The 24,314-nt window shown below is 40.6% G+C and overlaps 1 protein-coding gene and 1 long non-coding RNA gene across 2 annotated transcripts in view; one reads left to right on the forward strand and one right to left on the reverse strand.

Moving 5' to 3' along the window:
• LOC120723394 (protein downstream neighbor of son homolog) overlaps positions 1 to 13,614 on the forward strand; it is a 28,835-nt gene extending 15,221 nt beyond the window's left edge. Inside the window, exons 4-12 of the mRNA XM_040014827.1 lie at positions 4,527 to 4,705; positions 5,729 to 5,804; positions 5,875 to 5,977; positions 6,345 to 6,447; positions 11,468 to 11,605; positions 11,691 to 11,889; positions 11,991 to 12,060; positions 12,157 to 12,287; positions 12,751 to 13,614. Of these exons, the coding sequence (XP_039870761.1) occupies positions 4,527 to 4,705; positions 5,729 to 5,804; positions 5,875 to 5,977; positions 6,345 to 6,447; positions 11,468 to 11,605; positions 11,691 to 11,889; positions 11,991 to 12,060; positions 12,157 to 12,287; positions 12,751 to 12,891 (1,140 nt within the window). The 3' untranslated portion in view covers positions 12,892 to 13,614. The remainder of the gene's footprint in view (positions 1 to 4,526; positions 4,706 to 5,728; positions 5,805 to 5,874; positions 5,978 to 6,344; positions 6,448 to 11,467; positions 11,606 to 11,690; positions 11,890 to 11,990; positions 12,061 to 12,156; positions 12,288 to 12,750) is intronic.
• A 7,126-nt stretch (positions 13,615 to 20,740) lies between these two features.
• On the reverse strand, positions 20,741 to 22,264 carry LOC120723440. The gene is made up of 3 exons (XR_005693752.1): positions 22,185 to 22,264; positions 21,460 to 21,877; positions 20,741 to 21,043 (listed from the first exon to the last, which is right to left on the reverse strand). It is a non-coding gene; the product is annotated as an uncharacterized LOC120723440 (long non-coding RNA).
• Positions 22,265 to 24,314: the final 2,050 nt, after the last annotated feature.

Raw genomic sequence — 24,314 nt, forward strand, 5'->3', positions numbered from 1 at the left:
CTTTCTTTCTCCCCTTCTTTCCCCCAGTCAAGTCTGTCCCGTATTCAGTAAGTGAAAATAAAATAAACAATAAAAGGTGAATCAAATGGACCATTACGGCAAGGCTGGGATGGTCAATTTGGTAAAGTAAATCCGTTGGGCATCTTTCTTTGCCTTTAGACAACAATTCTGATGGCAAAAGAGCCAAACGGGACAGGCAAAAAAAAAAAAAAAAAAAAGAAAATAAATGGAACGTTGTCTTTTTGCGCTAGTAATGTTGTGGAGTTGTATTTTGTCTCGCATCAATTATATCGTCAGTTATATCGCTATCGCAAATTTTCAAATATTTATCGTGATAAATATTTTTGGCCATATCGCCCTGCTCTAATTCATGACCCTCCGCATATTGTGAAACCCCTGCCTCCCCTGGATAAAGCCATTCTGGTCTGAATGAATCATCTTAGGCAAGAGTGTCTCTAGTCTTATAGCTAATAGTTTGCAAAGTATCTTGTAATCATAATTCAACAGTGAGATTGGTCTATAAGAACTATAATGTGTTGCATATCCAATAAAGGCTGGATTAATTTATCTTTAAATATTTTAAATATTTCTATTGGTATTGTGTCAGGTGCAGGAGTTTTGCCCCCTTTCATGTTCCTTATAGCATTAGTAATTTCTTCTACTGTTATATTAAGCTCTAGTTCATCCATATTGTTTTCTGGTAGTCTAGGAAAATGCAGTTGATCCAAAAAGATTTTTTGTTTTGATGAAAATGACTTTAAATGCTCAGTTTTGTATAGCTGTTTATAAAAAGTACAAAAAGAGTCATTATATGTTTAGGATCAGCTGTGATCTGTCCTTCATCTGTAGTTATAGAGTTTATTGTTCTTTCAGCCTGAGTCTGTTTAATACGCCAAGCCAGTATTTTACTTGCTTTTTCACCCTGTTCATACTGTGACTGTTTCAGTCTTAGTAAACTTTTAGTAGCTTTATTTAATGACAAAATATTAAATTTAGCTCTGAGTTTATTTAACTCTACAATTCGAGCATTAGATTTGGATATAAATATCTCTTCCTCAATATCTTTTATCTTTTTCTCCAAATGAACCAGTTCCATCCCGGATGCTTTATGTTTAAAGCTTGTAAAACTGATCATTTGCCCTCTCAGGAAAGCTTTAAAGGCCTCCCATTTTATAGTCGCCGTAGCTTGAGTAGTGTTATAAGCAAAATAATAATCTATTTGCTTTCCAATGTATTCTAAAAATTCTGGATCCTTTAACCAGAAAGATTGCAGTCGCCATCTAGTGGTAAATAATGGTAAGTTAGGTAAATTTAGTTGAAACGAAACGGTGGAGTGATCTGATATGACAATGCTATTATACCAGGATTTAGTTACCATGGGTACCAAAGATGCAGAAAGTAAGAAATAGTCAATTCTGGAAAAAAAACAAACAAGCAAACAAACAAAAGAAAACAGAGCCGCTCTCTAATAATAAAACTAATAAAATAGAAAAGTTAACTATGAATGGATGGTCAGATATTATAAAATAATAACAGTAAATTGCCACCACAACGAAAAAGAATTAAATCAGGCCATGACACTTCTATACTCAAAGTATATTTGTTATTCACTAACTATATGGCCTGGAATGAAATTATCCTTAAATCCAACATTACAATCATGACAACAGAAGCTTTACCAGTAAGTGAGCATTTGCCTTTCAGGTCGTAACGTTCTCTTGTCCATTTGGCTTGAGTTGTTGTACATATGAACTTGCCTCAGATGGATTAACAAAAATATGTCGATCCCCTTGAAAGGTTATCAACATCCTTGCTGGGTAGATGAAGCCAAAACGGAGGTCCGGGATGCGAAGTGTTAACAACTGGTTTTTTTACCGGGTCAAACAACCTTCGTTGTTTACGGAGCTCCACTGAGAAATCTGGAAAAAACATGACTCTCTTGCCCTCATAAAGTACGCTGCCCTTTTGCCTGGCGATTCTTAGAACCCAAACCTTATCAGCAGAGTTTAACAACTTCATTAACACCTCGCGGGGCCGTGTTGGATTTACTGTTGACTTTGAAACATCCCGGGGTCTCCCGATTCTGTGGGCTCGCTCAATCACTATGGGTTCTGGGAAAGATTGAATCCCAAGCACCTCTGGGACCCACTTAGTTAGGAATTCACACATATCTGTGCCCTCTTCTCCTTCACGGAGACCCACCAAGCGAATATTATTTCTTCGGCTGTCATTCTCCAGCTCTTCTACCTTGCGTGTTAGTGTCTCCAACTTCGTTTCCAAAGTATTCGTAGCTTTAACAGCAGCAATGTCGTCCTCGTTTGTTCCAATTCTGTCCTCTGCCAGTGCGACACGGTTTGCCAGAAGTTGTATATCACATCTTGCGGCTTTGATTTCGGCAAGCACAATATCAAATCTTTTCCCAAAGTCTACTTGCATTAACTGAAGTACGGATGTCGAGACAACTTCGCTAGCATTAGCATCCGTAGTTAGCTCATCTTCCGTGATCTCGCTTGCTTGTTGTTCCGGATCTTGAACCAGGTTAGGCTTTTGCTGTTTTGAGTGTTGCTTCGTAGTTTTGGGAGGCATCGTATATATTTTTTTTGAATTTGGCCCTTCCGGTAAAGCTAGAATTTGATGTAAATTCGATTAAATTATTATTGAACTTCTTGAAAGTTAGGAGCGGCTCTGCCACGCGACTGCTCAGCAGCGAACCATAGCGGAAGTCTACGGTCTTTGTTATTATGCTCAGCGTCTGTTAGTTCACGTTTTGACTGCACAATTGTGAGCTTTTTGTTATGCACAAAAACAACATTGTTTTCTTTTATTTATGGAGCATTATTATTTAATAAATGCTCATAATTTATTTCTGAGTAATTTTTTCATGTACATCTGTGCTGTATGATAATGAAAGTGCCTGTGTGACATCTGGGACACAGCTTTGACTAAGAACTCTCTTTTTGTTCTTACTTTATGGCTTTAAAAAAATATCGAGATATATATCGTCACCCAGCTAAAGAATATCGAGAAATGAATTTTGGGTCATATCGCCCAGCCCTACTTCACATAGTCTTCGTAATCATTGAGGGTCCAGGTTTTCCTCTCAGGTCAGCGGCTCTTTCAAATCTCTAGTTGCAATAGCAGTTGCTTCTTCTGCATATTGGAACACTGAGCTACTAGTTATTTCACCATTAGGTTTTAATACTTGTGCTTATCACACAAAATGCATGTGTGTATTTGTTATTAGTCAATACCAGATGACAATTAATCTGCACCAGTTTAAGAGCACCAGAGTGAACAAATTATTTCCAGAAATATAGAACTAAATACACATGTGTAACATACTGTATCGTTAAATAATCTCGTCTGTAGGGCTGCCACAAACGATTATTTTGATAGTCGACTAGTCACTGATTATTTTTGCAATTAGTCGACTAATCAGATCATCATCCATTGAACGTAAAACGTACAGCTTATTGCACCAGCAGCATCTGCTCTTATATAACTATCATTAGCTTACAGCTTTAAGTGTTTACGTATGTGCTAACTAAAAATAAAGACAAGATTAATTACACTTTAATGAAATCTGCAGATTGTTTCAGTGGAGTTTAATAAACTCAGCCGTCTGCTCCTTGCTATCTAAAATATAACAGGACACTGGAGTAAATCCTCGAGCATCTCACACTTCTGATAATCAGCTGTCTGCTTGACGTTTATTCAGCGATGTAAAAACTTTAATCTCAGCCAAACTGATTTACTCAGGAACAAATAAAATTCTAAAAAAAAGCCAAACAATAACATTTTTAAGTTATCTGAGTGACTTATATATCATGTTTAACCTGAGTAGTGAAAGACGGCGGTGGGTTTGAAAACGATTTGCTGGGAGTCCAGTGTTCTCACGGCTCTAGTTAGCCTTGCCCCCTGCTAGCTATCGAGCTAGTGGGTAACAGACGTCTTCGACAAACGTCGGAGCGCTTTTGAAAATATGTGGTGTCTTGATAAACTGAGCAGATATTTGAGGTTTACACAGCTACATTCTCGCCTGAAAATATGTTAAACGTTTATTTTGTGACCCAGAAAGAATAATAAGAGTAATATTAAAACTAACTAGCTGCCGCCATTGTTGGAAACTGAGCTGGGCCGCGCTATGAATTCTGGGACAGCTTCTTCTTCAGGGTTTAATGGCAGCTGGCATCCTTGTACATGCAGTGCTGCCATCTTCTGTTTCAGTCCGTTATTACACTCTTAAATCCTGCTACTTATTCCTGCGTCTTTTGGGATCTTACAAAGCTTCAAACGACGCGTCGACTATTAAATTTGTCGTCGACGATTTTAATAGTCGTGACTAGTGACTAATCGTGGCAGCCCTACTCGTCTGTTACTGTTACTTTACTGGAGCAACTGTAACCCACATAATTTCCTTAGGTATTAATAAAGTATGCTGATATGGATACCCGACAGCTCTTAGTTTGTCTTGGTTTCTTCAGTAGCTTGTTCCTCAGCCCGACCTGTCTCTGTGCCTGCTATAGGATCCCAGGTCCTGCTCAGAGCTACGTTGTGCCTTCCAGCAAAGCCTGGTCTACTGGCAGCATCCCTCCATACCCTGGCTGTCTCTGTTCCCTAGGATCAACGCTGAAAGGAGCTTCTTTGGCAAGAGCGCCCCCTGGGCTCATGATGCAACGATACAGCAGAGTCTCATGACAGAATGGTGAGGCTGATAGGGTGACAAGGTTTTACTGCAATGATTTCATTTTTCTCTCTGTCCTGATTTTAAATGAATCAAGATGCGATTGAATCACAGACTTTCAGCTTTAACTCGACGGATTTTAATAAAAATATTGTTTGTTTAGGAATTACAGCCATTTTTATGTATAACTGACTGATAGGTGGTTTCACTGATATGTCCTATTGATAAATGAGTCATTAAAAAAAACTGAACTTGATTCTAAGATTTGAGATCTTTACACTGGAGGTCCGAAGAGATGTAGATGAAAGAGGTCATTGTTAGGCTGAGTAGCCCCAATGAATCTGTCAGAGAGAGAAGGAAGTTACGACCTCCTTAGACTGTGTTTTAGTATCAGGGACCTTTTTTTCCGCCGAGTTATCAGCTCTGTCACAGTTAGCTAACACAAACCCAGTCTGTTAGCAGCAACCAGCTAACCATCGGACCCAGTGACATCACGCTCTGTACTAGCGCTAAACATGTTTAAACACTTCTTTCCTGAATCCAGCTTCACAGGTGGGGTTAAATCTCACACAGCAGGGTTGCACATTAAATGAACCTTTGTACAGTGAAGTGTTTCATGGCCAAGTAAGAGCAGCCACACAATGAAGTAGCATTTTTAGGTGGAGCTCCATGGTGATGCTCTGCAAAAAGACTTCTGACATTGTTGTGTCTCCTGGACCAGGTGACGTGTGCGTGTGTTCAGCTGTGAGTTTGAATGTAACTTTACTGTAGCTGTGACAAACAGGTCAGGTGTAGTTATAAAGTGAAACGGGTGTTTTAATGCCAGCCTGTATCCAGTAAAGGTTTTAGTGGAGCTTCCAGGAACAGGTGCTGCCTTGTTGAGGTTTCTTTTTTGTAATTCAAAATACTCGATGCAGCCAGAGTCAAATGAATGCTGTGTGTACTGTGAAACTGCTGAACACTGACTGCTGTGTTCTGTATACTGTACATGTATTCAGTGGCATTATTCCCACACTCCTTCCTTTGTCCATGTTTGTTGCTCAGGTCCGTCAGTCTGTCATCTCTCTACAGTCTGTTAAAGGCCAGACTGTGTCCGTACTTCTACCTCTGTTCCTATCAGGTAGGTGTTAATATGCAATCTGAACTGTGCTCAGCAACACCGTCCTTCAGCTCATCTGTTTCATTGTCAGTTCACAGTGTTGTTCCGGGCAGCAGGTCTTGGAGGATCCAGCAGCATCACTGCTTTCATTTCCCCCACAACGAGGGGCCTCAGAGAGGCAATGAAGGCTGAAGGTGAGAGCTGAACTGTAGCTTTGGTCTCAAAATTAATTTTCATTTGATACATTTACAGCCGTAAAAGGCTGATAAGGTATTGTTGTCAGCCTGCCGGGCAGGCAGCGTGGACAACCAACATTTTCTTTCCACTCGTCTGAAATGTGACATGTAGTGGCAGTAAAATAGTCCACAAACCTGACCGCTGTATGAAAAAGCTTTGCCTGTAATTTATTCTTTAAGACATGACTTGTCAAATAAAAAAGTACAAGAAAAATTAGCTGTAGGAGTTAAACAATGTCAGACCTCGAGCCTGAGGTTAGGACTGAACAGAGGACATGACAGCTTCATCATTCGCTGCTCCTCACTGATCAGTTTACCCATATAGGTATAGAGTTCAGCCTCCCTCTGCTGGAGGAACAGAGGAGGTGCAGGGAGGCACAGAAGCAGACCATTCACCAAGAGGAGGAGCAGAAGGAACAAGAGGTCACGTAAGTGCTGCTCTTTCATTGTCTGTGCTCAGTAGGGCTGGGAGCTGTCGGGGTTCTGATTCTGATCACTGTTTTTAAAATATGTGTAAAATATCAGTTTGGACTCACTCAGCAGTTTCCACACAGCTTCATATCATTCTAGAATAGCTGACTTCTCATACAGCTAATAATAAATAATAATACTTCCTTTTTTAAAATGAAAAATCTTTGGGTAGTTCACATCTGGCGGAGCTGCCAGATGGGAAAGATTTTTAAAAAGACGATTGAAGAGACAAACACGATGTCTGAGCGGCCATGAGCCAATTTAATAGTCGATGCGTCATTTGAAGCTTTGTAGGATCCCGAAAAACGCAGGAATAAGTAGTAGGACTTAAGAGTGTAATAACGCCTGAAACAGAAGATGGCAGCACTGCATGTAAAAGGATGCCAGCTGCCGTTAAACCCCGAATAAGAAGCGGAAGAAGCAGCAGTCTCTGCTTACTGTGTCCAAATTCAGGGGCCACATCTTTTGACCCCTGAATTTGGAGAGCAGACACATGTTGATGCAATAAGCTGTATGTTTTACGTCCAACAGATGCATGATCCGATTAGTCGACCAATCAGATCATCATCCATTGAACATAAAACGTACAGCTTATTGCACCAGCAGCATCTGCTCTTATATAACTATCATTAGCTTACAGCTTTAAGTGTTTCAGGTATGTGCTAACTAAAAATAAAGACAAGATGATAGTTTATTAAATTTTAATGAAATCTGCAGATTGTTTCAGTGGAGTTTAATAAACTCAGCCATCTGCTCCTTGCTATCTAAAATATAACAGGACACCGGAGTAAATCCTCGAGCATCTCACACTTCTGATAATCAGCTGTCTGCTTGACGTTTATTCAGCTGTGTAAAAACTTTAATCTCAGCCAAACCGATGTACTCAGGAACAAATAAAATTCTAAAAAAAAGCCAAACAATAACATTTGTAAGTTATCTGAGTGACTTATATATCATGTTTAACCTGAGTAGTGAAAGACGGCGGTGAGTTTGAAAACGATTTGCCGGGAGTCCGGTGTTCTCACGGCTCTAGCTATCGAGCTAGTGGGTAACAGACATCTCCGAAAACGTCGGAGCGCTTTTGAAAATATGTGGTGTCTTGATAAACTGAGCAGATATTTGAGGTTTACACAGCTACATTCTCGCCTGAAAATATGTTAAACGTTTATTTTGTGACCCAGAAAGAATAATAAGAGTAATATTAAAACTATTGGCTGGGCTGTGCTATGAATTCTGGGATAGGTTGGGCCATACGCCCGACCCGTCCTTCAAATCTGGGGAAAAGTAGGATGCATTTGTCGACTGTATTTGCCGAAGTCTTCGACGTTGGACAGCCTTCATCGCATTGCTGTAACGTAATCGGCCTTCAAATGCGGCCTCCGAAGGATGCGGCCCCTGAATTTGGACACAGCTACAATACCGGACACAGCTTCTTCTTCTTCGGGGTTTAACGGCAGCTGGCATCCTTGTACATGCAGTGCTGCCATCTCCTGTTTCAGTCCGTTATTACACTCTTAAATCCTACTGCTTATTCCTGTATCTTTCTGGTCTTACAAAGCTTTAAACGGCGCGTCGACTATCAAATTTGTCGTCGATGATTTTGTTAGTCAACTAATCGTGGCAGCGCTAGCTGCTATCCACACAGACATAAGTCAAGAGGTCCAGTTCGACCTGGGTCAGTTTCAAGAAAACATTAGAGACAACCTGAGAAATGATAGCAGAACTTTAACAGAAACTAGGCGACCTAATAACTGATTTGAAGACGACGACCAACAGGGTGGGAAGATGAGCTGATATGGAAGAGTGGAACTCGAATCTGCATTCATGAGCTGACCTGGAGGCTCCTAACATGTGGAGGCCTTGGAAGGATACAACATCTGATTCTATAAATGATTTTATTAAAACAGCTCAAGAGCCCTGAGTGGAGTCAAACTCAGAATACAGCAGCAAAACTCGAAGCAAGACATTTGATCCCAGACACCAGCCCTGCTGCCAGAATACAAGTGTACAGGCTGGTAGTGTACAGCAGGGCAAACAAGGCAGTGGAGGATTTAAGGAGACCAAGGGGATCTGCTGCACAGGACACCTCGAGGCAGAAACTGAGAAGCGCCCAAGTCAGGACTAGAGATGGCACGATACCACTTTTTTATGTCCGATACCGATATCACAAATTTGGATATTGGCCAATACCGATATGAATCCGATATAGTGTGTTTTTTAATCAATGAAACTTTTTTTTTAATGTATTGCTGCATTGTGTATAAGTTCATACTCAAGTTTAAAAAACAAACAAACACTAAAGCTATTCTGTTATACCTGTATGTAAAAAACACACTGCACCCAAAATATTTCATAGTTCAGCAACACTGATCAATCTAATAAACCTAAACCTGCTCCATCCTCCCTATTCTGGTATTTTAAAGGGTACTTAACAGAAATATTAAGCAACCTAACTAATAGGGTTGCAAACTTCCAGCAAAAAAAAAAAAATAGGGAACCACCCCCCACCCTCCACCTCATGATGCTTAATCGATGTAATCAACTTTAATTTGATGCAGTGTGAAAAAAAAATGCACAGAAATCAATTATTTTTCAAGAATAATTAAATAGATTCAACATCTTTCTTCAACAGAACTGCAGACTGCACAGATGGAAAAAGTAGTATAGCTTACCAGGGTATATTAGACTTAACAGTTACTATATACAGTAATGGACTTCTATACATTTTACATCAGATTAAAACTTTGGGTGTAAGATTCAGATAATTATTTATTAAAAACTAGACATTTTAAATGAGAATAAGAAAGAAAAGTATGTGTTTGTGCCCCCTTTTCCCTGTTCATGCCCTATCGGCCCCCCTGGCTAAACTTTGCTAGATCCGCCCCTGCACAGTTACCAGCTGTCAGCTGCATAGAAAAAGATCCTGGTGTAGAAAGTAATATTAAATCAATTCTAACAACAGCTGATCAAGCTTAAACGTGCTGCTGTTGTTCAGCTGCTGGTTTCCTCTTTCTGGTGCAAAGTGGGCCAAAAACAAACAAGAGAGACTCGCGACAGAAAAGCCGATCAGCTGATCATTGATCAGTTTCATGATTGAAGTAGCAGCAGGAGAGAGAGAGAGAGAGGCAGTCGCTAACGCTGGAATGCTTTACAAACATTCAGAGATGAAGTTACACACTTGCTTTACTTCTCTCTGGGATAACTTCCTCGGAGATGAAATGCCGGTTTGGTAGCAAGGCTACAAATGCTCAACCAGACCGCTGACAGGTCTGGCGCGCCACAGCCGCTCTATCACGTGATGCATACTGCTCCCACGTGCTACGGTTATGAGCCGAGTTAGGAGTTGTCGCAAGTTCTGTGAGCTGTTTTTTTGATATTTAATGGATCGGATTACATTTTTTATTTCTTTTTGATATCCGATCCAGTAAGTTAGGTCTGATACGTAATATCGGATCGGTCCATCTCTAGTGAGGACATATGAGAGCTAACAGAGCAACCCTGCAAAGCTTCCAATGGCTGTGCTAAATTACAACTTTGCAACTGAAGGCAACAGTCTGAAAGAACTGCATGGCAATAATGAAGAATTTGGGTAAGAGAATGTGCAGTTAGAGAAGTCGACACCAAGCATGTGGAGTAATGCCATCGCTGGCATGTTTAATAACTGATCGTGGTTCACATTTCACTTTTATGGAACCACATTTTCTTGGTTCCTGCGTGGACAGAACTCCGGTTCTCAGCGGAGTCGCCTTCTCACAGAATTATTCACTGAAGCTGGTCCGTGTGGACGTTCTTACCCGGCTGTGGATCAATGTCCATACAGGCGCAGTACCACACTATGGATTCAAATACTGGATGGAGCAGCCAAGTACTAGCAACACTCAGTACTACAGATGTTTCTTCTAACATTCATAGTTTCCTGGCCTTTGCACTGGATGCTTGGACCACTGACAGCAAGGCGAGTGCACCAGGGAGTGTCTGGCCTTACTATATCATTGAACCCAACTTTCAATGACTTAGTGGGTTATGACTGTTTGTATGTGCATGATGACCAGGTACCCCTATGCCTAACATAAGCATAATTCAGACTATCCACTGAATAATGAAACATTTGGTGAAAGATCGAATCTAAATGGACAAAATGCACAGAACACACTTTAGAAGTTGTTGTTTTTTTTCCTGTTGCATTAAGGGGGCTCTGCTGGGTTAGCTACATTATCCCTCGCACACCAAAATAGCTAACGCTAAAATGAAGTTCTTCCAGCTTTGTTTTCTCTCTCTCATTCTTTCTGTTTGAAAATATCCATCAGTGTGCTTCATAGTTCTGCAACAGCTCACGTTTGGTCACCACGTAACTCAACTGTTAGAACAAAAAACAACCAAATGCAAAATCAAGTACGTAGTATGATTACCCTTCATGTAAATGGTTTGCACAACCCAATCAAGAGAAATAAAGAAAGGATTTAATTAGATTGCAGCAGAGGCTTCGGTAGTCCAAACACATGGTGGAGATTAGGATATTCATGCGTCAGATACAACTGATCTAATACTTTTTAAGAGACTCAGATGCCTGGATTATTCTTGTTAATTAGGTTAAATTAAATGTTAATTAAACGGGGAATGACTGGAATAACTTTTTGGGCAATAAAAAGAAACCTGCACCCTACAGACTTAACACAAGCACTCTACAAAAGATAAGAAAAGTAAAAAGTTTAGTTATTTTTATGATAAATAAAACTGTTAGCAAGGAGAAGCAGAGAGCGCCACATATGAAAGTCTACTTTAACGATGGTAAGTTAAGCCATAAAGGCCTGTAGAAGGAACTAGATATAACCAGTCGTCATGCTTTAAATATACCTTAAGGAAAAATGAGGCACTAATAACCTGGAAATTTTAAAAGTGTAATCAGTCAGACGTAAGAAGAACCTTTTGTTGTGGTGTTTTTGTGCCATCGTGTGTAAATGTGGTCTCAATGTATAGGTGCTCCAAGCTGAGCGATACAGTTGATGGAGGAGACCATGATGGAGACTGCAGAGATGAAGACAGCACTTTGTCTTGGCTGAAGGAGATGGGAGTCCAGGACAAAATCAAGAAGCCAGACCTCCACACCCTACAGCTGTATCCTCATTAGCACTGTCACGTTAGTCTGTTTTACATGTACTCTGTGTGTTTTTCTGTGACAACTCCTTGACCTCTTCTCTAGTCATAAGGAGGGCCACGTCATGTCTGTGGACCATAAGCCTGAGTCTGTGATATGTGTGAAAGGACTTCACACTTTCACTCTCATCAACTTCTTCATCAATTGGAAGGGTGTGGTTGCTTCATCCGGCTCCCAGGCAGGGTTACCGCCCACACTGTTGGCTCCCAGTGCTTTTAGAGGAGCTACAATGCACACTCTGAAGGTGTTTGGAGCACACACACGAAGCTCTGTCTGTAACCATCTCACGTATCATTTATACTTCTGAGTTGAATTTGACACTGTGTGTGATTTATGCTTTTATAGAGCCGTTGTGTGAACGTGAGAAGTCAAGTTGGTTCTTCCTACCAGAACATCAGCAGTCTGGAGATCACAGGTACGCAGCTGGTCAAGCAGACTTTTGTCTCGTATCAGTTCTCAGCTCCCACTGTGTGTGTTAGTGTTCAGTATACTTGTACTTGCCACACTGCAGGACCTGTCCTCCCCTCGTCTCTCCATGCTATCCTAACGTTACTTCGGCCTGCGCAGAAAGGAAACTTCTCAGCTGCGCTTTACACACATACTCCTACCGCGGTTATGAACGTACACGGCACCAAGCAGCAGGTAACACACAGAAAACATGAAGCTGCTTTTTGTTTGATTCATGAATGTCATGTATGTATGAGCTGTAGCCTGAATGTGATCAAATCAACTTTAATGTCAACTTTACTTCTTAGCAAGCAACCTGCAGATGATGCCTAAACCATAACCAGGGTTATCTGCATGTAACATGTGTGAAGCCTCTGTCTTCTTCACACAGTCGGGCCAGCCACTTAATTCACGATAATTTACTAAATGTACCCACTGAGGCGCTCAGCTTTCTGGCACGTGCATTGGTAATTTAAATAATGCAGATGTTGAACGAGCTAGTTTGCATGGCTGGTTTTGCTGTTTGTCTGTTAACCTGTGTCAACGTGCTGTCCACAGCACTTAGTGCCAGCTAACAACCTCAGATTTATTCTAAAATAGGAGTTGGAGAGAAAGTGTGAATTAGTGTAGGGGTATTTATTCTGTGAACACTTTGCAGGTTGGCGAGGCCTCGGTAGAACTGTCCTCTTGTGGTCTCCATCCTGCTTCCATCCAGCAGCTGCAGCAGCCTTCCACCCTGGGAAAGACAGCCCTGACACACATCACCATGAACAACTACAGCTACACATGGAAGAACTAAGAACGTGCTGAGAGTTTACACAACACAAAGAAGTTTGCATTAATTTGAGTTAACAGCTGCAATCTTGAAACTCAGATCAGATTCCACTGTGACGCTGTGTGCATACTGGAAGAGATTCACAGCTACACGCTGACCAGAAAGTGAAGGGTGTTCCACGACTACAGCGGGCAAAATAACCACTGGTGATGTGAAGTAGACGGGATTCAGAATAAAAGTTTATTCATTTTCAGGTGTCAGGTGAAAGCCTGAAGTGCTACCTGTGGGAATGAAGAATGTTGTTGATTCACAGGGTAGTGGTATCTGGGCAACTGGGGCCTGGAACGTCAGCAAGCAACCAACCACCAGCTTCAAAGCAATGTGTGATGAGTGAATCACTTCCGGCATGTACACAGCTCAAGTGTCTGTTTATGTTGAGGTTTCTTTTAAGCAAACTTTATTGCACTGCACCGGATGTGATTATTTATTAAACTCTATATTGCTCAATTACTTTTAATCTTTCTTCTCATACAAGATTTATCAACGATAAATGCTGGAATGTTTTCAGGTACTGGAATGCTGATGAAATAAATTGTTAAAGTTACTGAGCTCGAAAGATTTATTAACTGCAGTATCAAGAAAACATGGTGAGCAAGTTTCTTGCTTTGATGTTTTCAACATATTAGATGGGTGGATGAAGTCATTTATCAACTCCAGTTAAATAAAAGGAGAACATGAGGAAAGTAAGAGCGAGGCCGTTTGCCAGGACTGCTTGAACAAAAACCTTTTGGGCATTGACTGTCACTGACAGTCTCCATTAAACACAGTTCTTTCCTTAGATACATGCAGGAGAGCACATACTGTAAGTGGTCCTACAGGTGCACATGTGCTGTCAAACTAAAAGACGCGCACCAGATAAGAAGTTGCAACGCGCGTTTGCGTACATAAGATTTTCTGGAGGGGGACAGACATTTGTTTAGAACTCTTAAAAATGTCGAAGAAGCTCCTTTAAATGGACTGATTCTTATGTAGCGCTTTTCTACTCTCTCGGAGTACTTAAAGCGCTCTATACAACATGCCATATTCACCCAATCACACCCATTCTCACAAGCACTTCATCTATACTGAGTGCTTTCTAACTACATTCACACTCCGATGGATGCATCGGAGAGCAACTTGGGGTTAGTATCTTGCCCGAGGATACTTGACATGCAGACTGGGGGAGCCTGGAATCAAACCTCCAACCTTCCGATCAGTAGGTGACCTGCTCTATCTGCTGAGCTATAGCCACCGAAGAAATTACTTTGGTGTTCCTTCACTTCCAAAGAAATGTCAGCAGGAGTACGAACAGCAAAAGAAGTGCGTATTCTCAGAAAAATGGTTGCAGGAGGTGAGCTGGGTTCAAAGAAATGATGAACGCACAGAGATGTGGTGCAGAATATGCTGTGAAAATCATTTGAAGCCAGCTCACCTTATCTTGCGTACATAAGATAAAATCTTATGTAAGCAAACGTGCGTTGCAACTTCTTATCTGGCGCGCATCCTTTATTTTAACAGCGCATGCGCACCTGCGGACCACTTATGTGCATCCCTGAATATATGTACACTAACACAATCATTCATTACCTAGGGTTACCTCTTAAAGTCTTCAAACACCGGAAGAGACACCCAAGCACAAAGAAAAAGCTCAGAGAGTGGAGACTTCACACAAAGGAAGCATCGGTGATCATCGGAGACTCCAATGTGGGCATGATCCCTCTCTATGTAGCGGAGGGAGTACAAATTGACAGCTTCCCAGGAGCTAGATGGGGCCATGCAGAGATCCATCTAGATAAAGCAGACTATGACACCGGTGGAGAAGCTGGTTCTATCCTTCGGCCTGAATAACAGGCGTCAGAGGGATAAAAATGCACCAATAACGGAGCTGAGAAGGGCGCTGAGGTCAGCACAAGAAAAATTCCCCCAAGCTGACATTTATATCCCAGTGATTAACTTCTCTTCTGCCCTTCCCAAAACAGAACAAGACACATTATTGCACATAAACAATTTCATTACAGGTCTAAAGGAGCACATTCCTGCACTACCTGCTGATAAGTTCAGCACGGAATCAGACAATCTCCGCTGGACTGACAAGACTGCAGAGCACATGTTGGATCATTGGAATAATCATGTTAATGGGGCATCTCCATGAAACCAATCAGAGTGACTGATTTTATGTATTTCTGTGCTTGAGGGAGGCTTCAGATGCCATTATGTGAGAGCTTAACCCCAATACAACCCACTAGAGGGTGCTGTAACTCCAATTAAGGGAATTTTCCCCTTCTCTTTACTTTTTTCCTTTTTCCTTCACTTTTTACTTGTATAGGCCCTTTTATGGCCATCCCATTATAAACTCCTGGCCCTGAGGCCTTCCCTAACCTTAACCTCTTTTAACCCCATGCAGGGACTTCATTCCGGCCCTAAACCTAACCGCCTGGAGCCCCAACCGCACATTGGGCCCTAATTTCAATCCCCATCTTCTTCCAGTCCTAAACCTAACTTCTGGGTTCCCTAAGCCCAGCTTCAACCCCCTTATTCAGGACAAGAGAGGACACTTCCCTCCTGGAGAGCAATCCATGAGTGACGTGGGGGCCCGGGATGGGAACAGGTATGGACTGTGCATGGAGTTTGGCCACCTTTGGTGGCCAACCTCCCAACTTGAGCTCCCCCTAACCCGCCCGTGCTGCCTGGCCCCCCACTCGGGTCACCCTATGTCCTCACATTGCAACAACTGAGAGGAAAAGGGGTCCCCAACTAGGGGCATCAGCTGAACTGGACAATAAAAACATGTGCCTTTTGTGTATTTTGATTGTGTACATAGCTCAGAGGATCATTATAAGCTCTGTACATCCATTATTGTTTACAATCTGAAGCCCAATTCTGATTTGATGTTTTTTATTATTATTATTATTAATAATAATAATAATAATAAATTTTATTTATGAGCGCCTTTCAAGTCACCCAAGGACACTTTACAATAGGATAAAACACTTAGTAAAACAATGGAAGAATAAGAACAATAAAACAAAAGCACAAGATAAAATTAACAAACAGTGGATTCACAGTGAATATGCAGATTTCAACAGATGAGTTTTGAGTTGGGATTTAACCTGGGGGAGAACCAATGTTTCTTATTTCTGGGAGCAGAGCAGCTGAAAGCTCAAACCCACTTATTGGGACAATTTATGTTATTATGAGGACTTTTTATGGACCCTAACCCTAACCCCTGTTTTACAGACTTTGAACGGCCATTTTGCCTCACTACTGTTCATTAGTACGGTCTTATAATGTGGAGATTGATAATTTGTTTTCCAACGGTACCTGAAAGCAACATGCCTGTGTGCGACCAATCAGAACGGTGTTTTATAAGGACCTTTGACCCTAAGGATGAGACTCTTTGTTATTGGTTATTGTAGCTGGGAACTCTAAGCATTATGGGAAATGTGGTCTGATTCACACAACACTGCATGAACTTTCTGTTGAGCACACACCTGCTTCGAAAAAAAAAATATTGTAACTGAAATAAATGCACTGAAAAATCTTGTATTGAAACAAGTAACGCGTTACTGCCCATCTCTGGTGCACAGTGACACAAAACTCATTCAACAACGCAAACTATTTAAAAAATGATGTAGGCAGATCAAGGCAATGTTACAGATTCAGTAAGAACGGAAGTTTATCGTAATCTTTCAAATATGCAGGGCATCACACTAACACAGTTGCTTATGTCCAGCATCGCTCTGTTATTATCAATTTGATTCGAAACGTGTCCAGTTTAATGTCTTAAACTAAACTGGCATTAAAGTTTCAATGAACTAAGGTGGTCCCTCTGAGTCAGCACCCAGAAAGCTCGTCTCTTTTAAAAAAGTGGCTATAAATACGAGCGCTGCTGGGATCTTACAACACTGGGGCTAAATCCAGACCTGAAATCTTTGTTTCACTCAGTAACAGCACCTTTTTAATATTATCGACTATATGTTATAGTCACATTTATATAAAATGTCAAACATCATACGTTAGCTAAAGGTTGAAGTCACAGAATTATACTGAACAACAATGCAATTTGAGTTCTTCTTGTTTGTACTATATATTTGATTTACTGTAAAAAATAGTAAAGATATGAATGAATCTCTGCTCTTACAGCTTTTATTGTGCCGTGATGTCTCCTTTAAAACTGTCCTCTTGCTCATCTCTTGGATGCTCACCTCTTCTTCCCCTTTCCTGTTCCTTTCACCAAACTGCTGCACTCTTGTTCTCTGCTCTCGCCTCCTGTTCTGGTTATAATTAGAATGCAGTCAGCATGTGCCAAACAAACTCCCCCCAAATCGATCATGTTTGATATGATGATGATGTTTTTTAACATCTTATTTATGCACATTTTTAATGCACTGTATTGATCAATTAGTAAACAAATATCAGACTGTAGAAAAACAAATAATAATGCACTGAGCAAGTTCATGCCATAAGAGCTAAATGGCCATCAAAGAAAATCCTGAATGCCTGATACAGGACAGGCCAACATTGAATGCAGCCACGGGTGGACATCAGTCAGCTTTCTGCACTTTCCACCTGATCACATCTGTCCTGAAAGTCATGTCACTTCCTCTGTGGTTCATTTATGTTTACTTTTACATTTGCAGTGACAATAACTTTAGTGACATAGTGCACACATTGTTTCCTATGGACTGCTGGGTTATCTTGGTTTATTTAAGTTAGTATTTTTAAAGGTGCAGTCAGTCATGTTTTATGTTACTTGATAGAAAAAAGGATCTTGTACTCATAAAGAAACATAGAATAGTGGATAACAATGACACATTGTTAAACGTGTCATTGGTCGCTGCTTACTTTCCTCATTCTTTAAGCATTACTCATCCTTAGTATGTCATTTATAAATACAGATATACGTTCTTAGAAAGAACCACTTCTGCACCTGCTCTTCTTACTCCAAGGAGCTTTTCTGAGTTATCGTTGTACCAGGGGAGGAGGGCATTCACTACTTCTTTCATTACACCTGAGTTCACCTGTGGGAAAGCACAGCGCTGAATCCCATGAATATTTCTTTGAATTCAGGAGGACTTGGGAATCTTGAGTGATTATTGAATTATCTGAATAAAGCTAATGAACCAGAGAAATTCTAAACTCTTAAACATCCAGGGATGTCTGAATATACAGTGGGGCAAAAAAGTATTTAGTCAGCCACCGATTGTGCAAGTTCCCCCACTTAAAATGATGACAGAGGTCAGTAATTTGCACCAGAGGTACACTTCAACTGTGAGAGACAGAATGTAAAAAAAAAAAATCCATGAATCCACATGGTAGGATTTGTAAAGAATTTATTCGTAAATCAGGGTGGAAAATAAGTATTAATTCTTTACAAATCCTACCACGTGAATTCATGGATTTTTTTTTTTACATTCTGTCTCTCACAGTTGAAGTGTACCTCTGGTGCAAATTACTGACCTCTGTCATCATTTTAAGTGGGGGAACTTGCACAATCGGTGGCTGACTAAATACTTTTTTGCCCCACTGTACACAGTATCTAGACTTGTCTGTGAAGGTTCTCAGTCATCCAGGTCATCGTAGTCAAAGGAGCTTGCAAAGAGAAGCGTCTGGACTTCTTTAAGTTACTTGAAGATGTTTCACCTCTCATCCGAGAAGCTTCTTCAGTTCTAAGGTCAAGTGGTGGAGAGTCCCAGATATAAACCTAGTGGGAGTAACCCCCCACAGAGGGACAAAAGGACCCCCTGATGATCCTCTAATCGCCTGAGCCAAGGTGTTGTTAGATTATAATATTATTTTATGCCATGTTATACCCCTAATTAAAGATTGTGAATCATTATGTAGTTTTAGTTTGCATTATTCTCCTGAATTAGAAGAAACTGATAACTATTACATTAGTTAAACTGATTTGCATTACATTAGACTGCTGATTTATTGTGGATGAATGATATTGTTTATGATGCATTATACTGCTGAGTTATAAGAAATACTGTTTGCAGAAAGTCATCGCCTTATTTGTTTGATTAGAAGAGAACAGAATATACTGGAGTTTTCTGCCCCATCTCAGCAGGAGCAGATAAACGGGGAGCCAAGGTCGTAGCTTAGGCGCCGTGTGAGAGAAAAGCATGTGAATGTTTAGCCTTTTATGATAAGGTGGGAGAACCAGAGGCTATAAGAGTTTGAGCAATGCTCCACCATTTTGAGATCTGAGGCTGTCTGCATACAGTGTCTATCTCCCACGTGTGTGATCATTAAAATCATCGTTTGACTTGACCCGGCCGGACCAGTGTTGTTATTGCGGTTTTTTCTCTTGTCTCCATCCCCAATATTTGAACCTTAACAGCTTGGGGGCTCGTCCTGTGGTATTGGGGTGGAAGTTAGAGGTTTGGACGGTCCGAGGTTGTTGAACGGACAGGCACAAGCCAGTGGTCTGACGTGAGTGGGCATAAGCCGGCTTATCCAAAGGTAAGGCACTACCTGTTGAATTATTTCCAAAGTTTGCCAAATTGGACATGATTAAATTAAAGTCTACTCACTGAAATTACTGGTAGAGGGCCTGTTTTGATTTTGATGAAAAAACCTCATGAGTTGAAGCAGTTAGAGCCTGCTAAAAAGAAATTAAAGCAGTTAAAGTCGGTTAAGAGTGTATAATGGAAGAAATACTGGGTTAGAGTCCCAAGATATTGAGTTAGAGTCTCAAGCAGTTTGGTAGGGAATTGGTTGGATGCTCTTTAGAAATGAGGCCAGATACAGTTAGACTCTGATACTGGTTGATTGATTACAAAAAAGTTGGACTTTCTTCGGTTGGACCCGTTAACTTAAATTTGTCGAAATTGTGTAGGCGAAAATTATTATAGGACGGCAGTTAGAGTCTGCTAAGAAGCGCATTGTTCAGAGGTAACGCTTGCCAGGGTTGGGGACGCCCAATGCTTGTCCTCTTTGAGGGATAATAATAATAATGGATTGGATTTATATAGCGCTTTTCAAGGCACCCAAAGCGCTTTACAATGCCACTATTCATTCACTCACTGGTGGAGGCAAGCTACGGTTGTAGCCACAGCTGCCCTGGGGCAGACTGACAGAAGCGAGGCTGCCATATCGCGCCATCGGCCCCTCTGGCCAACACCAGTAGGCAAGTAGGGTAAAGTGTCTTGCCCAAGGACACAACGACCAGGACAGAGAGCCCAGGTATCGAACCAGCGACCTTCCGGTTACAGATGCGATTCCCAACCCCCTGAGCCACGGTCGCCCCTGTGACCAGTCAGTTGGTCACTGTGGAGCCTGGGGCACTCCAGAACAACTAAGTGGTTTCACCACTTCACAAAGGACAAAACAGATTCCACTTCTTGAGGTGTGTGCCAGGCGGGCGCCAATGATTTTCATGTAAATCAAAAATAGGGCCATCAGATAAATCAGTGTGTTACTAATTACACTGGAAAAAATAGAGGCTGGCTCTGGAGTTCCTGGAGCTTATTCACATTCTGTGAGCAACCAAAAAACTGTTTAGTGAGAGACTTCTTCAAGTATGCTACAAGCCAGAAAGAAACATGGTCATTCCTGCCAGCAGCCACCAACCTCCAGAACAACATGAGCTGATGGTTTCATCTCCACAATTTGTACAGTCTATCTAAACCACGTGTCAAAGTCAAGGCCTGCGGGCCACATCCGGCCCGACATACATTTATATCCGGCCCGCAAGATCATTTTATATAGATGTACTATTATTGTTATGCATGGCCCGGCGATATGAGGCGCTAATACTATACAAACTACAGATCCCCTAATGCAGCGCTGAAGCCTCCTTGCTGACCGCTAGGCTAACTGGGAACATTCCCGCGTCAATCAAGTCAAACTTCTGTTATTGCGAAGCTAGGCGCTCACAATGGTGGAGAGAAAAGTTGATTCTGAATGACTGCAGCTGTAGTGAGCATCCGTTATTCAAACATCAACAAAATATCTTACAACTAATGAACTTACCATATAGCACTTCAAAAACTTTAAGCCCTCGAAATTCCCGCTTTCCATGGCACCCAACGAAGTTATATTGCCTGGAAAGAGCATTGTCCATAATGAAGGCCATCATTCTTCTTGTGGCTTCATCAACAGTGCTCCCTCTGATCTCTGCCACAACAGCAACCTTAGGACACGCAAGGACAATAATTTTACTGACAGTAGTACCATCAGTCACACCTAAAAGAAAGCAAGCACAGCTACACAGTAATTAGGCTCTATAATATTGATGCTAATTGACTGAGAAAGAGTTAGGTGTCAAAGTCAAACACTGTCTGATGTGAATGCAAAGAGCTAAATGATTCACCAAAAGTAATTTCTTAAGTTTTGGGTTTGGCATGGCACAACTTATAACTAGGTAATGTTTGGAGAAGTTATTTTATTAACAAAAATAGCAACTTTTGTTCAGCTCTCCTCCCACTCCTTCATTGCACTGACCATGTTCGAACAAACAGCAACTTTCCTTGATCATAACTGCTAGCATGAAACAGACTGATTGAGGCATTAATCATTGAATATTGTTATTACATCATTATTATTTACCACTTCTTTTAGGAAGACAGGGTCTGCCAGTTTTTGCTCCAGTGCTGCCACATCTGCTACTGTCCGGATGGGAAATACAGCACCCTCGGGTAATACTGAAGCAACTGGTCCATCACGTTGTGTAAGGAGAGACTGTAGCATTCGACTGTGGACCCTCTGAGTGTCCTTAATGTCTTCCAGGAGGGTTAGAACACGTACAAACATGCTCGTATTGGTGGCTTGTAGAAGTTGTCTTGGAACTGGTTGTAAAACCACAGGTGAAGGAGTTGAGGGTTGTAGTGGCTGAACAAATGGATGAGTGTTGTTCAGGAAGTGAGTTTCACTTGAATGTCTATTCTCCATTGCTGATGGTGGTGAGGTCTCTGGCTGTTCCGCAGTGTTGTCCCAATCCTCATCAGAGCTCGACGGGATCACTGGCCTTAAAACAAACAAACAAACAAACAAACAAACAAAATACAACAAACATACACACACAAATAAATAATAATCCAAACACATAATTTAGGGTACTGGTTAGTCCTACAAACTAAAAACATTAATGTATATAATGGCATCAAAAAAAAGTCTAAAACAGATTTTTAAAAGTCAACAAGTTATAAAGCACTATTTTGAAATCATATCTGAACCTGATGAGCAGCAAGGGTCTGCTAAAGAAACTGTCAGTTTTTTTTTCTTATAATCTCAATAATAAATTTTTGCTTTTAAGGTGTTTTCAACATAATTACCTCCTTTTCTGCTTCCCTTTCCCAATCTGCTTCCAGAATCCAAATAAATTCCACCAAGGAAGGTTTCTAATGGGAAGCAGGAAATGCTGTCTAAAGGGCCAAACTTCTGTACATCTTGAGCTAGGTGTATTAAAGAATGTATATTATAACCAACAAAGTCAAGACCATAAATCAAAGCAAAATCTTTCACAAACTGCTTCAAAACATCCTCTGCATAATCACAGTCAGTTATCAATATACAAATCAGGACTTAGAAGAATTCTTGTAGATACAGATAACAGTATAAAGTATCTATACATTTGGCTTGGTATATTATTCAGTAGAACTGGGCTTGTGTAATGCAAAACTTGTCTCAATTCAGTTGCTTTCTATGTGCTAATTTCAATGAGAGACCTTGGTTTCCTTGCAAAACTTTAAGGAAGATATTGCCTGACAGAAACCATGAATGCTGAAATCAGTTCGAATTTGCATAGACTGTCTGCATTTTCGGGGACTTTTTAACCAAAGATAAATAAGCTTGCGCATTACCCCCATATCCCACACCCAGCTCGTTCAAAGTGACACCCCAACCTGGTGCTCTTTGTTGGCCATAGCACAAAGTTTCATCAGTCCTTTAGTCAACAGAAATTTCATGATAACATAATCTTTAGCATGTTCATCGCAATCGTAGTGCTCTTCCTCAAGTGTTTTATTCTCAAAAGAATCAGAGCACAATATTAAGTCCTGATGATGCTCTGACTCATTTTACTGTGAAACAAAACTAAAATGTTCAACAACTTTCTGAGCTCTTTGTCCTCTGAGATTGCTCCATTGCTTTCTGAAAGACAGCTCACAGATTCTGAAGCTCCAGGTTTCATCACTCTCCAATCAAAATTCAAAATTAACTGAACCAGCAGCAAAAGAAGATCCAAACTACGCTTCACATTTGATAAATACTGTCATTAATTCCCTCTTCCTGTCTTGTTTCCACCACGATTGAAAAAAACAAAAAACAAAAAACAAAAAACATCATACTTCTTGCACAGCTCTCTCGTAGTATACTTCAAGAAAAGTTTCCCCATCTGAAATATGTTTTCCACATTATTCCCTTGCTTATTATACATCAGTGTACAGTTGTGCTTAGCGCTGTTGTCAGTTGTTTTTTGTGACAAATTATGCCAAATTGCAAAAAACTCACCTTGTTCACTAATAAAACCTCTAGAAAAAATCTCTGTAACTTTGCTCTGCTTTACTTCAGCAGCATCAGGTAATGTTCATATATTGATTCATGGTTTTCTTCAGTTTTTGTTCAACTGCAGAATATTTCTAAGGCTATCTGATTTAAAAAGCCACTCCAGGAAAATCTCCTTTTTTCTGTGTTTTATCCTCAGTTACTTTGGCATAAAGACATCTGCTGTGATGCTTACACCAGCCTTAAAAGCTGTTGTATTACAATAAAAGACCCTGACATCACTTTATAAAGTAACAATTCTAATTGTTACAAACTCAAAAAAAGATTCCTACTAGTATATTTCTGGCATGCATCAAATTTTAAATAGAAATGAATTTTGAAATATACACTGCTTCTTATGTCAAAGTCTGTAAAAATAAATAAATAAAGTAATCACACATAACCCTTGCTACTATTCACTCCACTGTCCAACAGCAAAATCAAACCAATATACAGATATTAATAACATATTATTGTAATAGTGTGACTATGCAATTTATAAGTAGCCATAGTCATAATCAAAACAACAAACATCTCAAGTTTTGAGATAATTGCAAACCCTCCTGGCCAATAACCACACAAGCTGTCCATGCAGGAAGGCTGATAAAGGAGCATGCACAAAATTCAAACAAATTTAAGCCATAATGAAACAAATTAAAATAACAGTGCGCATGCACAAATAAGGCATCAGACAAACACTTAAAGATCACAGATCTTTAGGACCACATCCAAAGAGCAATTGCTTTTGTTTTTTATAAATAAATAAATGTGTAGATTCTAGCCAAATATACATTACAAAAAGGAAAAAAGGAGGGCCACAGCAATCATAGTAAAAGGAGTTGGCACTGTGGCCCTAACAAGACCGACCAGTTCTGCTTAAGTAATCAGTTTCCCTCATGTACAGAGCTTGCACAACAGTA

This window comes from Simochromis diagramma, unplaced genomic scaffold (assembly GCF_900408965.1).
Source record: "Simochromis diagramma unplaced genomic scaffold, fSimDia1.1 OVJJ01000165.1, whole genome shotgun sequence".
Classification (NCBI taxonomy): Eukaryota; Metazoa; Chordata; class Actinopteri; order Cichliformes; family Cichlidae; genus Simochromis; species Simochromis diagramma.